Source organism: Pleurodeles waltl, chromosome 7, assembly GCF_031143425.1.
Source record: "Pleurodeles waltl isolate 20211129_DDA chromosome 7, aPleWal1.hap1.20221129, whole genome shotgun sequence".
In the NCBI taxonomy this organism is placed as follows: domain Eukaryota; kingdom Metazoa; phylum Chordata; class Amphibia; order Caudata; family Salamandridae; genus Pleurodeles; species Pleurodeles waltl.
The window spans coordinates 930,471,079-930,484,158 of record NC_090446.1 but is presented as its reverse complement, the minus strand read 5'-3'; the positions used below and the strand labels follow the sequence as shown (position 1 = coordinate 930,484,158).

At 44.6% G+C, this 13,080-nt stretch overlaps 1 protein-coding gene across 2 annotated transcripts in view; it reads left to right on the top strand.

The window, feature by feature from the left end:
• Positions 1-9,784, top strand: part of FAM114A2 (family with sequence similarity 114 member A2) — a 181,221-nt gene extending 171,437 nt beyond the window's left edge. For both annotated transcript variants that reach the window (XM_069199606.1, XM_069199605.1), the window contains exon 14: positions 7,403-9,784. In XM_069199606.1, coding sequence (XP_069055707.1) covers positions 7,403-7,501 — 99 coding nt within the window. In that variant the 3' untranslated portion in view covers positions 7,502-9,784. The remainder of the gene's footprint in view (positions 1-7,402) is intronic.
• Positions 9,785-13,080: the final 3,296 nt, after the last annotated feature.

Here is a 13,080-nt window from a genome sequence, read left to right as displayed (position 1 = left end):
GAATCCTCGGCCTCGCTTATCCTACTTCCAGCATCGCCACAGCTCTCGCAAAGGCAGTCGCCGTTACCACAGACGCCGGTAACACCTACGGCTCCTCTTCCGGCGCCTCCTCCAGAACCTGTTCCGAGGACTCCAACGCGATCTGCAGGGCGTTCTGGTTATTCCTCGAGGCGTACATCTACCTCTAGGCACCGTCGTCAGGAATCACATCATGGACATTCTTCATCGTCCACACGAGACTACTCTCCAACCTTATCGGACTCACCGTCCCCAAGAGTGTCTCCCATAGATGATGTCAACACATTTCAGGAGGTCTTAGTAAGAGGGGCAACCAAGCTGAATATCCCGCTAGCAGCTCCGGCCCCATCGACATCAGTGATCTTTGAGACCTTGCATCAAAGGACATCTTCACGACCTTTACTTCCACTTATTGAGCCAGCAATGGACATTTTTCTGACGCCGGCTACAACAAAGTCTGCTCCTTCCAGACTCATTAAAAAGTACCGTCCACCAGAGCAAGATCCTCTATTCTTGAGGTCGGACCCAGTACCAGACTCGGTAGTTATAGTGGCAGCGAAGAAATCGCATTCGACGTCACCGTCTTCCTCTGCTCCCCCAGACAAAGAGAGTAGAAAGATCGATGCTGCAGGAAGAAAAGTATGCTCGACGGCATCCATCACCATGAAAGCAGCCAGTGCCACTGCTTTATTAGGGAGATATGATCGATCCCTCTGGGACTCTATACTGCAGTTCGCGGAGCATCTCCCTAGGGACAAAAGGGAAGATTTCCTAGAGGTCGTGTCGTGAGCGAGGGAGCTATGGTTTCTAACCAGATTATAAGTGCTGCAGCGGATTCTTCAACACTATCCGCACATAACTATGCTCATGGTATAGCGCTCAGGAGACATGCATGGCTGCGGCTTACATCGCTTAAACCCGAAGCACAGCAGAGGATACAGAACCTGCCTTTCTCAGGCTCCACTTTGTTCGGCTCTCATGCCGATGATGAGATGGCCAGAATGAAGTCGGAGCTGGATACCCTGAAAGCGGTAGGCATGGAGCGACCTAAAGAACAGCGAAAAGGATTCCGCCCATATCAAAGAAGACTGTTCACCCACAGGTATCAGGCTCCACATTGGACGTCTTCACGCCCTCAGCAACAGCAGCAGCAGCATCAGAGGGGCTTCTCCAGAAGGTCGACAAGGGGTCGTTCAACACCTCAGACCCAGACACCTCGACAAGCTCCCACGTCTAAGCCCTGAATCTTTGCTTCCCCCTCCTCCGTTACCCACTCCGGTAGGGGGAAGTATCTCAAATCATCTGGACGAGTGGCAACGCATCACAACAGACGCCTGGGTATTGAATATTGTGAGACATGGTTACGCTCTCAGATTCACCAGTTCTCCACCATCTGTTCCACCCAAAACAGCCAACCACCATCTCGAAGCTCTGCAGTTAGAGGTCAATATCCTATTGCAGAAAAGAGCCATAGAACCCGTTCCCATCAGCCAACAAGGGAAGGGGATTTATTCGAGATATTTCCTTGTACCGAAAAAAGACAAACAAGAGTTTCGTCCCATCTTAGATCTGAGGACAGCAAACAAATGGATTCGCAAAGAAAAATTCAGGATGTTAGCCTTACACCAAATTTACCCACATCTACGTCAGGGCGACTGGCTATGTGCGATAGATCTTTGCGACGCTTACTTTCATATCCCAGTAACCAAGAAACACCGAAAATTCCTAAGGTTCACCGTCGGAAAACGCCATTACCAATTTGCAGTTCTACCTTTCGGCCTAAAATCAGCGCCAAGAACTTTTTCCAAATGCATGGCGGTAGTAGCCGCCCACTTGAGGAAACAGCGAATATTCGTCTACCCCTATCTAGACGATTGGCTCATAAAGGCCTCCAGCTGTCTCGAGGCTCAGCAGCATTTCGAATGGACTCTACAACTGCTACAAAAACTTGGTCTTCAAGTCAATCTTCTGAAATCTACAGCAACACCTGTTCAGAGGTTGCATTACTTAGGGGCCATTGTAGATACCAGGCTAGGAAAGGTGTTTCCTTCGGAGGAACGACGGTTATCGATTCTCCAAAAGTGCAAACAACTGCAGGAAAGACCTCAAGCCACTGCAAGAATAATAGCTTCTCTACTGGGCTCGATGGCGTCTTGTATCCATCTGGTTCCCAATGCTCGCCTCCATATGAGACCATTGCAGGAAAATCTAGAGGATCAGTGGTGTCAACTGAGGGACGATTGGGAGAACAAAGTCCTTCTTTCTCCTCACACCCTACAATCCCTGAAGTGGTGGTGTTTACCCAGCAATCTCTTGGTGGGGATTCCGTTCCAACAACGGCCTCCATCTCAAACCATCGTAACAGATGCGTCACTGCTCGGATGGGGGGCGCACATGGAACATCTTCGAGTCCAAGGCGAGTGGTCACAGAGAGAGAGTCTCTATCACATCAACCTGCTGGAACTTCGCGCAGTCCACCTTGCGCTCAAAGCCTTCCTTCCCTCTCTGAGAACGGAAACTCTCCTTCTTCAGACAGACAACGTGGCCACTATGTACTACGTGAACAAACAAGGAGGCACCAGGTCCAGAATTTTATCCAGAGAGGCTCAGACAATCTGGCATTGGCTTCTAGCCAGGAACCTGTCGCTAGTGGCAACTCACCTGCCCGGCATCCAGAATGTTCAAGCGGATGCCCTCAGTCGGGTAATGAACGAGAACCACGAATGGGTACTACACGACGACGTCGTTCATTCCATTTTCGCACTCTGGGGTACCCCCTCTACAGACCTATTCGCAACCCCAGAAAACAAAAAATGCCAAAACTTCGCCTCCAGATATTACCATCCAGGGACACTGGGGAATGCCCTGTGGATAAGCTGGTCAGGAGCATTTCTTTACGCCTTTCCACCGCTTCCCCTGATTCCGGCGGTCCTCCAGAAGCTGTCCAATGCTCAGACCAAAATGATCCTAATTGCTCCGGAGTGGCCACGCCAGTGGTGGTTCCCAGACCTTCTTTACCGGTCACTCAAACCACACATCAGGCTACCATATCGTCCGGACCTTCTCACGAAGTTCAGAGGGCAGATATCTCATCTCAACCCCTCATCGTTGAGTTTGGCAGCATGGCTCCTGAGCTAGTGCAATATGGACACTTGAACCTACCTCAGGACTGTATGGAAATTCTGAAGGAAGCAAAACGCCCTTCCACACGATCAGCCTATGCAAGCAAGTGGAAGAGATTCTGCATTTGGTGTTTACACAACAACATTGACCCGGTTTCCTGTGGAGAACAATCTATCCTGCCATACTTGTTAAGTTTGGCAAAATCGGGCTTACAACTGTCGTCAATAAAAGTTCACTTGGCGGCGATAACGGCATACAGAAAGAGTCCTTCACAAACGTCCTTTTTTCGGATTCCGATTATTAAGGATTTCCTAGAAGGTTTAAAGAAGGTTTTTCCTCCCATTAGAAAGCCTTCTCCTCTATGGGAACTGAACGTTGTCTTATCACGTCTGATGCTGACGCCATTCGAGCCGATACACAAGGCATCGCTGCAGCATCTCACATGGAAAGCTGCTTTTCTGGTGGCAATCACGTCAGCGCGTAGGGTCAGCGAAATCCAGGCCCTTTGCGCTCAGGAACCTTACACGGTTTTTCATTCTGCAAAAGTGGTAATGAGAACTCATCCAAAATTTCTACCTAAGGTAGTCTCCGACTTCCATGTGAACCAAACAATTTCATTACCGACTTTCTTTCAGAATCCAGCTACTCCTGCTGAGAGAACTCTGCACTCTCTGGATGTAAAGAGAGTATTGAAATTTTACTTGGACAGGACAAAAAGCTTACGAAAATCACAACAGCTTTTTATTAACTATGGCCCAATCAGAACAGGTTTGGGCACATCTAAACAATCTTTATCCACGTGGATTGTTTCATGTATAATGTTATGTTATCAGTTAGCAAACAAATCCCTTGGTGGTAGGCCAAAAGCCCACTCTACCAGAGGGAAAGCAGCTACTGTAGCCTTGATGAGAAATGTCCCTTTGGCAGAAATATGCAAGGCTGCCACTTGGAGGTCGGTCCATACCTTTACTAAGCATTACTGCCTTGATACAGACGCTAGGGCAGATGCTCAGGTTGGACAGGCTTTGCTCAAGAATTTGTTTGCATGATTCATGTTTTTCTCAGTATTCTTATATCTACTCCACCGCGGTTATGGGGATGGGCTTGCTACTCTATTCAGTGCTTATGACTATACATGGAAATCCCCTACGAGAGAAGGAATGGTTTCTTACCTGTAACTCCAGTTCTCTCGTAGGGGTATTTCCATGATAGTCATAAGCAACCCTCCCTCCTCCCCGGTGGAGTTGACATAGAATATGAATATTATGGAGGTTGGTACTCCAACAAATGTTTTGTTTTTTCTTCATGTCAGGTTAATAGCCTCCAAAAAAGAACTGAGGCAACTGCCTTTTGCTGTGCATGATGGGAAACAGGAAGACTTTACTTTCTTAAAGGCACAGCTCTATTTTCATTCTGTATAATGGCAGCCTATGGGCTACACTGCCCTACATTGTTTTATTCTCATGAGAGGTGTAAATAAAATATGAGAATGTATTTATTTATGTATTTATAGAATAAATAGAGGTTTAAACGTGAAATTTACACTACAACTGTTTTTTCTTCTAACAATTTGGCCTGTGTAGCTGTTCACATAGGCTGCACATTGTTATTCTTAAGTGTTTTTCACAGACCTTTTTTGTCAAGGAGCTGATGATTGCACTTAAGAATATACTACACTACAGTGCTCCGGGGTCCCCGCAGGCGCGCGGAACTATTCAGTGCTTATGACTATCATGGAAATACCCCTACGAGAGAACTGGAGTTACAGGTAAGAAACCATTCCTTTTTGACATGGCTACCCCCACTTTTTGGCTAGTATATGATGCAATTTTGACTGAATGTGCACTGAGTTCCTGCTATCCAGGTCCCCAGTGCCAGATCTCTTTCCCTAGAACTTTACAACTGTTCGCCAGTTGTCAATACCTTTTCCCCCCTCTGTAAATTCATAGAAAATGGTACCCCAGCTACTTAGGGCATCAGTACCTAAGAGGGGCTTCAAGGGCTGCAGCATGTATTGTGCCACCCTCCGGGACCCCACATCTAACTCGTCCACACTGCCATTGCAGGCTGCGTGTCTTGGTGCATCTAAAAGTGAAAACACGACATGGCACACAGCAGCTACATGATGGCTTCACTGAAACTAGGGATGTTTGGTATCAAACATCTCTTATGAGATTCCAGTGGTGTATTTATTAATACATGCACCCAGAGTGCACCTTAGAAAAACCTAACAGCGGCTGATGTACTGGCCGACTAGTTTAAGTCACCCTACCATCAACAGACATTTTTCTGAACCCAAGAGTGAGATCCTCCACTCTTGGGCAGTGAGGAATAAAGCCTATTCTGGCACACCCCTCCCAACAGGATGACGTGAAAAGCTGCATTCCAAGGCAGGGGGCTTCAAAGTGCTCACCACCCTTGGTATCCATTTCTGGCTTCCCTCAGAGCAGATGTGACCCCCTTTACCCGGGGCCCATTTGGCACCTGGACTGGTGGGAAAATGAGTAGTTAGAGTGCTGGAGCTGCCTGTCCCTCCAAAAGCCCGGGAGGACTGCCAACCTTCACCCAAGATCCAGGAACTGCTTCCCTGCATCTTGCAGGCACCCCAAGAGACACTATGTGGAATCTGGACTGCCAGAACCTGATACCGGACAGTACCACTGCACCCGAGCCCCATAGCCTGAGTTGAAGTGGGCCCACAGTGCCTTTGTGGTCCCCAAATCCTGCAGAGACAAAGTCCATCGTGGGTCTTCCCTCTGTACCCTTCAGGCCACAGCCTTCAGCCTCATTCTACAGCCCCCCCCCCAATGAGCGCCTCGGATGACGGAAATCTGACAGTTCACTGCACCCAGATGCCCTGAACCAAGGAGCAGAGGACCACAGGTGTCCTTACATCCCCGATCCTCCTGACACTTGTTGGTTCAGTCGGATTGGACCCCCAGTCCACTCCTGCAGCCGCTTTCTGTAGGCACCCTCCATGCAACTGTCACCAGTGACAAAAACTCAACAGTCCTAGAAGCCTCTGCACCTGACTGCCCTGGACCCAGGAGAACAGGACCACTGGTGTCCATACATCCCCAAGCATCGCAAGAACTAAACCCCACTGTTGGTTCACCCAGACTGATCACCAGTCCCTACCTGCAGCATGTTTGTGACCGGACCGATCCCTATTGACTTCCATGGGGCACCCGACGCTGAACTGCACCATTGCACCCGGCCGCCCCAGTGCTGCCCGAGGTGACATGTTGGTGTGGGCTAAAACCCTGCCCCATACTCACCTTAACTCTGGAAGATTAGTCCTCTAAGTTGCTTTGTAGTACCTTTTTGCCATTAATGTTTTCTCCCCCTTAGGGTGACATTGCAGCTTCAGAAAATTGCACTGTTGACTTTTCAAACCTGTAAAGGTTTTTTTCTAGCAAAACGTGCTTACCTGATTGGATTCATTCTGTTGCCCAAAGATATATTTAAAGATCCCTGTTATTTTTATAAATTGATATTGATCTCCTTATCTAGTCATGTGTTTCATTTATTGACTGTGTGCCTATGGTAAATGTCTAACACTCCTGTCTGATAAGCCTAAGGCTGCTCGACCACACTACCCCCTTAAATAGCACCTTGGGAATGGAATTGCTAGAGTAAGCCTATGTCCACTGGACTCTTTGCACAGTATACCTCATTTTGGTATACTATATAAAGAACCAGCCTCTTGCTCATCATGCCAAAACCTCTGTCCTAGTGGCATATTTTAACACGTCTTTGTGTTATCTGTTTTTACTGTACTCCCAGACCCTCTACCTTCTTAATACTATTTTTTTCTAGTTCTAGCCTGCGTCCTTGTCTGGTACCTAACACCTGTGCGTCCATTTTATTCTTTCAGAACCATTTTGTTCCTGAAAAAGCAACCTAAAAGTCTCCTTTCAAATCCAAGTCCCTGAACCCCTTAGACAATTCTGGTGCTGCTTTTGCCCTCTGTCAGACATGGATCAGAATATGATTTCTTAAGCATTTATATTTAACAGACTTTGCTCCGTAGGTATTTTACTTTGTTTTCATCACGAACAATTTTGTTTTCATATTTTCATCAAGTTCACATAATATCGACTGTGGCGCGATGCGCCAGGCCGCAGTTGCTTTACCACTTACCTGAGTGTTAGATTGATATTCCACCATACTTAATTGCAGGGTGTTCATCAAACAGAATTCAGATTGTGAATGGCAGATTTACTAGTGACCCCTTGCGTTCTTTTGTCTTCTTTCACAGGCTTCTAACAGTGCCTCCTACGTCCAGGATGCTTTCCAGCTCTTGCTGCCCGTGCTGCAGGTCTCTCACATTCAGGCTCAGACGGAATTCTTACAGTGAGGGAGGGCTCCAGGCAGCATCCTGAGAGAATCACAACGTTCCTTGCACTAAATCGTTTTGCTCAATATGGGTTTGTTTGTCTGATGAGGGTCCTGGTGGGAGGAAGAGCATACGTATTGAGTGAGAGAGCTCCCACTCCCTTAGTAACAAGAAATAGAGAATCCAGAAAAGTGCAGGTAGTTTGCCACTTAACAAAGTAGCCCATGTGATGTGAGGGGAGGAGGAGATGGTAACAGTAGTACACAAAAAAATCTACAATTGGAAAGTTGCTGCTCCACAATGTCTGCAGTAATGCAGACATGAAGATTTTGATCCTGCACCATTCTTGCTGTGCATACATATAAAGACGCTGTTCTCTTCCCATGCGGAAGGCAAGCTACCACCATGAGAGGTGTGCTGATCATCTCTTGTTGCTGCAACTTGGAGAAGTATGACATGCATGCATGGAGAATAGATAGATGTATGCCCCATGCGTCACATGCCCGCTACTTTAGAGAACCTTTCTCTCAAACTAGACTTCTTCTGTTAACAGCTTTCAGGGATTTACGTGTAACCCTGTAAATAAGGGGGAGTTGCTGAGTTGGGACTCCCAGCTTGAAACGTTACGTTCTCACTTTTAAGTTTTACTGCCCACCAAGTGAAAATGACCTACAAAAAGAGTTCTCCATGCCCTGTACGCTGCTGGCGCTTCTGCCACCCGAGATTCAGTCGTGCAGACTGGTGGGTGGAATTTTACTGTCAGGGCAGTTTGTGTGTTTATTTTGGGGGCGGGTAGCATTCTTGGAGATACATTTTCTTTTAAAGTTGGGAATTGTCCATGATTGTGCACATACTTTATATTTTCTGTACTAACATACAACAAAATGATTCCTTTCATGGGTTATGATGTGCTACATGTATTCACATTCGAGGCAATGTAAATCTTACAGAACATAATTTCTTTTGAGATTGCCTTATTTTTGGTGCCCCTGTCTGAATTCTGAAAGTTCACAGTCCTCAATTATGGAGTCGATTTTGGTGCCCAGCATGGTCTGCTACTATCAGCTGTCTGGGCTTGATTTGACAGACTATCTTAAAAATCATTTTTGTAACATATTTCCATCTTTTGAGCATGTTGGTTTTGACTTCTGACGCAGAGGAGTGATATTCTTTCATTTTAAGTTCAGGTGTGCCTGGAAATGCAAGCCCACTCATTGGTGAACAGGAAGACTGTACTACTCAATTGATTCATGGTGTTCGAGTGGTGTACATTGCCAAGACAATTCGGAAGAGCATAGCATTTGCCCTGCATAGTGCCAACCAGATGGGACAAACAGGAGACCTTTTACACTGTATTTCACCATGTCTCTTATGCGGTCACCCTATGTGAACAGTGTTGGGTGGAATGGGGAAGAGATTGTACTTTGTGTTTACCATATCCCTGTCCTGACAGCTGTGCTTTGGGTGGGGAACAGATATTTTTGACTGTGCATGCATTTGAATCTCCACTTGATCAAACCTTAAGGAAGGTGTTTGGAGGGCTCCGACAATGTGCTTCGTTTTCACCTCACCCTTGTGGAGGGGGGATGACATCTTAATCATTTTACCTTTGGGGAGACATTGGCTAAGGCATATGAAAGTAGAGGTATCACACGTGTTTCCCCTTACACATCTGTACAGAATCGTCATTAGATATTGATAGAAATCACACACACTGTACCCTGCTGGATTGCTGTTCTTGACACCCACGAGCAGAGGTGAAATGTCACACTTTCTATCACCTTCGCCTGTTTATTCTATCACTCTTGGGACCTGTCCTGCCAGAGACGGTGGGTTGTGGAGAGGGCAGAATGGGGCAGAGGGAGATGGAGCGGCATCTTTCACATCTCTGCTTGGTCAGAGGCTCCCCACGCAGCCAGTGTGCCACCTGACTGCTCTGCTTTTAGGCTTTTGCCCTGCACTTTCCATGATGCAACTGTTTTCCTGTTCCCGAAGACACAGACCAGTGATTTTCAGTGTTCTGGTGTGGGATTTCCCTCAACTTCTTTTTCCATTTTGTAACCTCTTTTCTCCCTGCGATAGCCCGAACCTCGGTCTATTGTTTACATATTCTAGGGAATTTCCCTCACCTTCTGATGGCATTTTGGATGGCAGACCTTTTCTACATGTGTTGCCTCTGTTGTCTTTGTCATTACATTTCGGGTTCCTCAATATTGTTATTAAAATATTATATTCTTGTGCCTTTTGCACCTTCAACTCCCCATGTGTTCCCATTATCAGTCGAAATAAACCAAACTGAATTTTTGTGAGTGAGTTTCGTTTTGCCTACAGATCTGTTGTTTTCTTTGATCGTGCATTGCTGTTTCCAACATTGCCTTTGTGTGGTTATATTGCTATATATCAAATATTAAATCCCTGTGCACTCCTTAAAGGTCTTGAATGTAAGCAAGTTGCTCAAGGTCTTGGCGTGCTCACTGGGTGTGTCCTCAAACCAAAGACGCTTTCAGTCATTCTGTTGGTCACTGTACTCACTCACATGCACTGGCGAATGGTGCTGCCAGTGAGTGTGTTGCCCAAATAATTCAACATGACTCCAGTGTGGGGAAAAAAACCATTTAATGCTTTCTTGCTTTTATCATGAATCTCTTCTCATTATTAATCTTCTACACATTTCATGGTGGTTATACACTTGTTCTTAGTTAAAGGTATCCTTATCGTATTAATCCACAAACTGATTGTTGTAACCTTCGGTATGAATTGTTCCATTAGCATTCATTTTGGACCACCCCAGTCCTTCCTCTGGAGGACATTAGAGCCACGTTGAATTATTTGGACAGAATGCTCGTTGGCAGCATCATTTGCCAGTGCACCTGGGAACCGTGCTCATGGGAATATAGTGACTAGTAGACTATATTGCTATATACATACAATATTTGTGTGCATTCCTACCGTCATAAGCTGTAGCTTAGCTCGTCAATGACTCACAGCATAAACACTAAAACACTGCACAGTCAATACAGTGATCTACAGCAGTGTGGTCTCCAGGTATGCAGAGGCATCGCAGCAGTGCACAATCAGTAACAATGCGACATGCCAGCCAAGTCACCCCATGTCATTTGCAACACCTTCAGCTAGTCCTGGCTTTAAATCCAACATCATCATGTATGCTTTAATGTTTGAGCCAATACATACAAAATAGGGAAATAAAATATACAAGTTCCAAAAGAGTTGTTCAAGAGAGAGGACTGTCCGAGGTTGTCACACATGCCATGGAACCATTTGGTATCTATGTGGCAATTGACAACATTGACACCCATCTTCAACAAGGCACAGAGTTGCTGCAAAGGTCAATGGAACAGCACAAAGAGTAGTGCTGTACAGAAGTCTCATTACATGTCTATCTACAACAGGGCACTGTGTAATACGAGTGCTGCGCATTTCTGCATTATTTTTAAGTATTCCTTTTAGCACAGACAGACAAGAGAAGCTGTGGTTTAACTTTGAGATGTTATCTGAGTCTCACCTGTTGTTTGGCATTCCTACATAATGTCTGAGAGAAATGTACCACATTGTGGAGTGGCTAATTGACGGTGCAGGAGGAAACTTGGAAAGAGAATTACTGAAGGGGGCCCCATTCAACAAATATTGTGCACATATTAATTAAAATGTAGGGTGCGTTGATAGTGCCACCTATGTCTGCGAATGACGGATCGTGGTTGGCCAATTTGTCAGTATTAATGAATGCGGAACATACTTACATATACGCGAAATTGGCCAGTTTGCAGGTTTTTCTACTTGCAGGATTGTCCACATTCAGAAGTAAAGTAAAGCGGACAGAAAGTGTGCGTTCTCTGGGGAATTGGTGAAGGCCAGTCACTGGAAATGTTGAGGTTGCTCACAAAATTGGAACTTTGTGGGTATTCACAAACATTCCCCATATGTATTCTCAACATTAACGCACACTTAAACCTATTTATAAAAAGGAAAGCAATGTCTCCATGTGAAAAAGTATTTTTCAAATGGAGAAAAAAATGGGGAACCCAAGCACTAAACAAGTTGATTTCACACTACCAGACAATCCCTGAATTAATATTTGAGGAAAGAAGAGTACATAAGGCATTTTCAGATATTTTGTAATGTTTCAAGTTTTCTTTTGTAGATTTGTCTAAAACCAAACATGATTATATCTATCAGAATCGAAGGCCTAAGACAATGGATACTAAGGGTACTGTTTGTTGTTTTAACTAATTGACAGCCAGGGACTCCAACAGACACCCCCACCCCTGGTGGTTCTGAGCCTTTTTTTTTAGATGGTTGGGGTAGTCTGTGGTTAAACCTTCAAAACTTGTGTCCATAAAAGGCATCCACATTCATTTGTATCCCTTTTCCCTAACATCATAGGGATTCTAAAGGTACTCTGTGGATTTTGGCTTCCCATAGAGGGAACTGAGAAAATAGCCAAATGTATTAAAAATGTTTTTAAAAAATGTGTTGGGAAAGAAATTGTTATTTAAAATAAAAATAAAAGAAAATCCCATCAACAAAAGGTTTACTGTACTATGATTACCATCTTCCCAGCTTTCAAGAATAAGCAGAGTAGTATAAAAATACCTCAGGATTAGCATTTTCTTAATAGGTATTTAACTGTCCCCTAATGTTTGTGGGTTCAATTGGCTCGCAGTTTGTGGTGGAAACAGATGTGAAATCCATGGGTGATCCCAGAAAGCTACACATTTCTGAAAAGTAGATACAATTCTGAAATCAGCAAAGGGTATCTGTGTAGATCGTTCAAGGTTTTCCCAAAGAAAATAATTGTTGAAATAAAAAATAATAATTAATATGATTAGGAAAAAAAGCCCTTGGTGACAATGTTTTCATCTGTAATTTTTTGTCACAGTAGCCGATTTATAAAAAAAAATCAATATCTGTAACTTTTTGTCACAGTAGCTGATTTGTAAAAACAATATGTCATCATGTGTGATAGACACTTCTGGCTGTGGCTATATAAAAAAACATGTGATACCCAGAGCCAATAACTGAGCAGCAGTTTATAAAGATTTGTCATTGTATATTGACCATACAGCAATTCATATGGTAAAATATAATGAATAAAAAATGGGTATAGAGAAAACCTATGAATTTTTTAAATGTGCACAAGTACTGAGTTGAGGAACAGTGGCTATTTGTACATCTCTGAATTTTGGGTTACCCATATTATCATATTATTCAGTGTGGATTTTGCAAAATGTCTTCTTTCTTGACATTGCTTACATTTGAAAGCCGAAAGGGTAGAGAAGTCCAATTAGCCATAACAAATATTCAATTACTCTGTGTTCCCATGCGTCTTCCAATAAAACCAATCCCCATTTCTGTGGCTGGGCCTAGCATTTACAACACGAAACACCCTAAAATGTGTTCTCATTTCACCTAGCAAACTTGGCACTTTTATTTTCTTTTTATAATGTGGGTAGATGTGGAATTTAGGCCTTAGCTCAGCTTCCACCCAGGAAAACCTACTAAATGATAGCTAGACTGCACGGGAGCCCAGGATTGTATGACTCATGTGGATCCCACAATGTTTTTACTCAGCAGACCTGGAA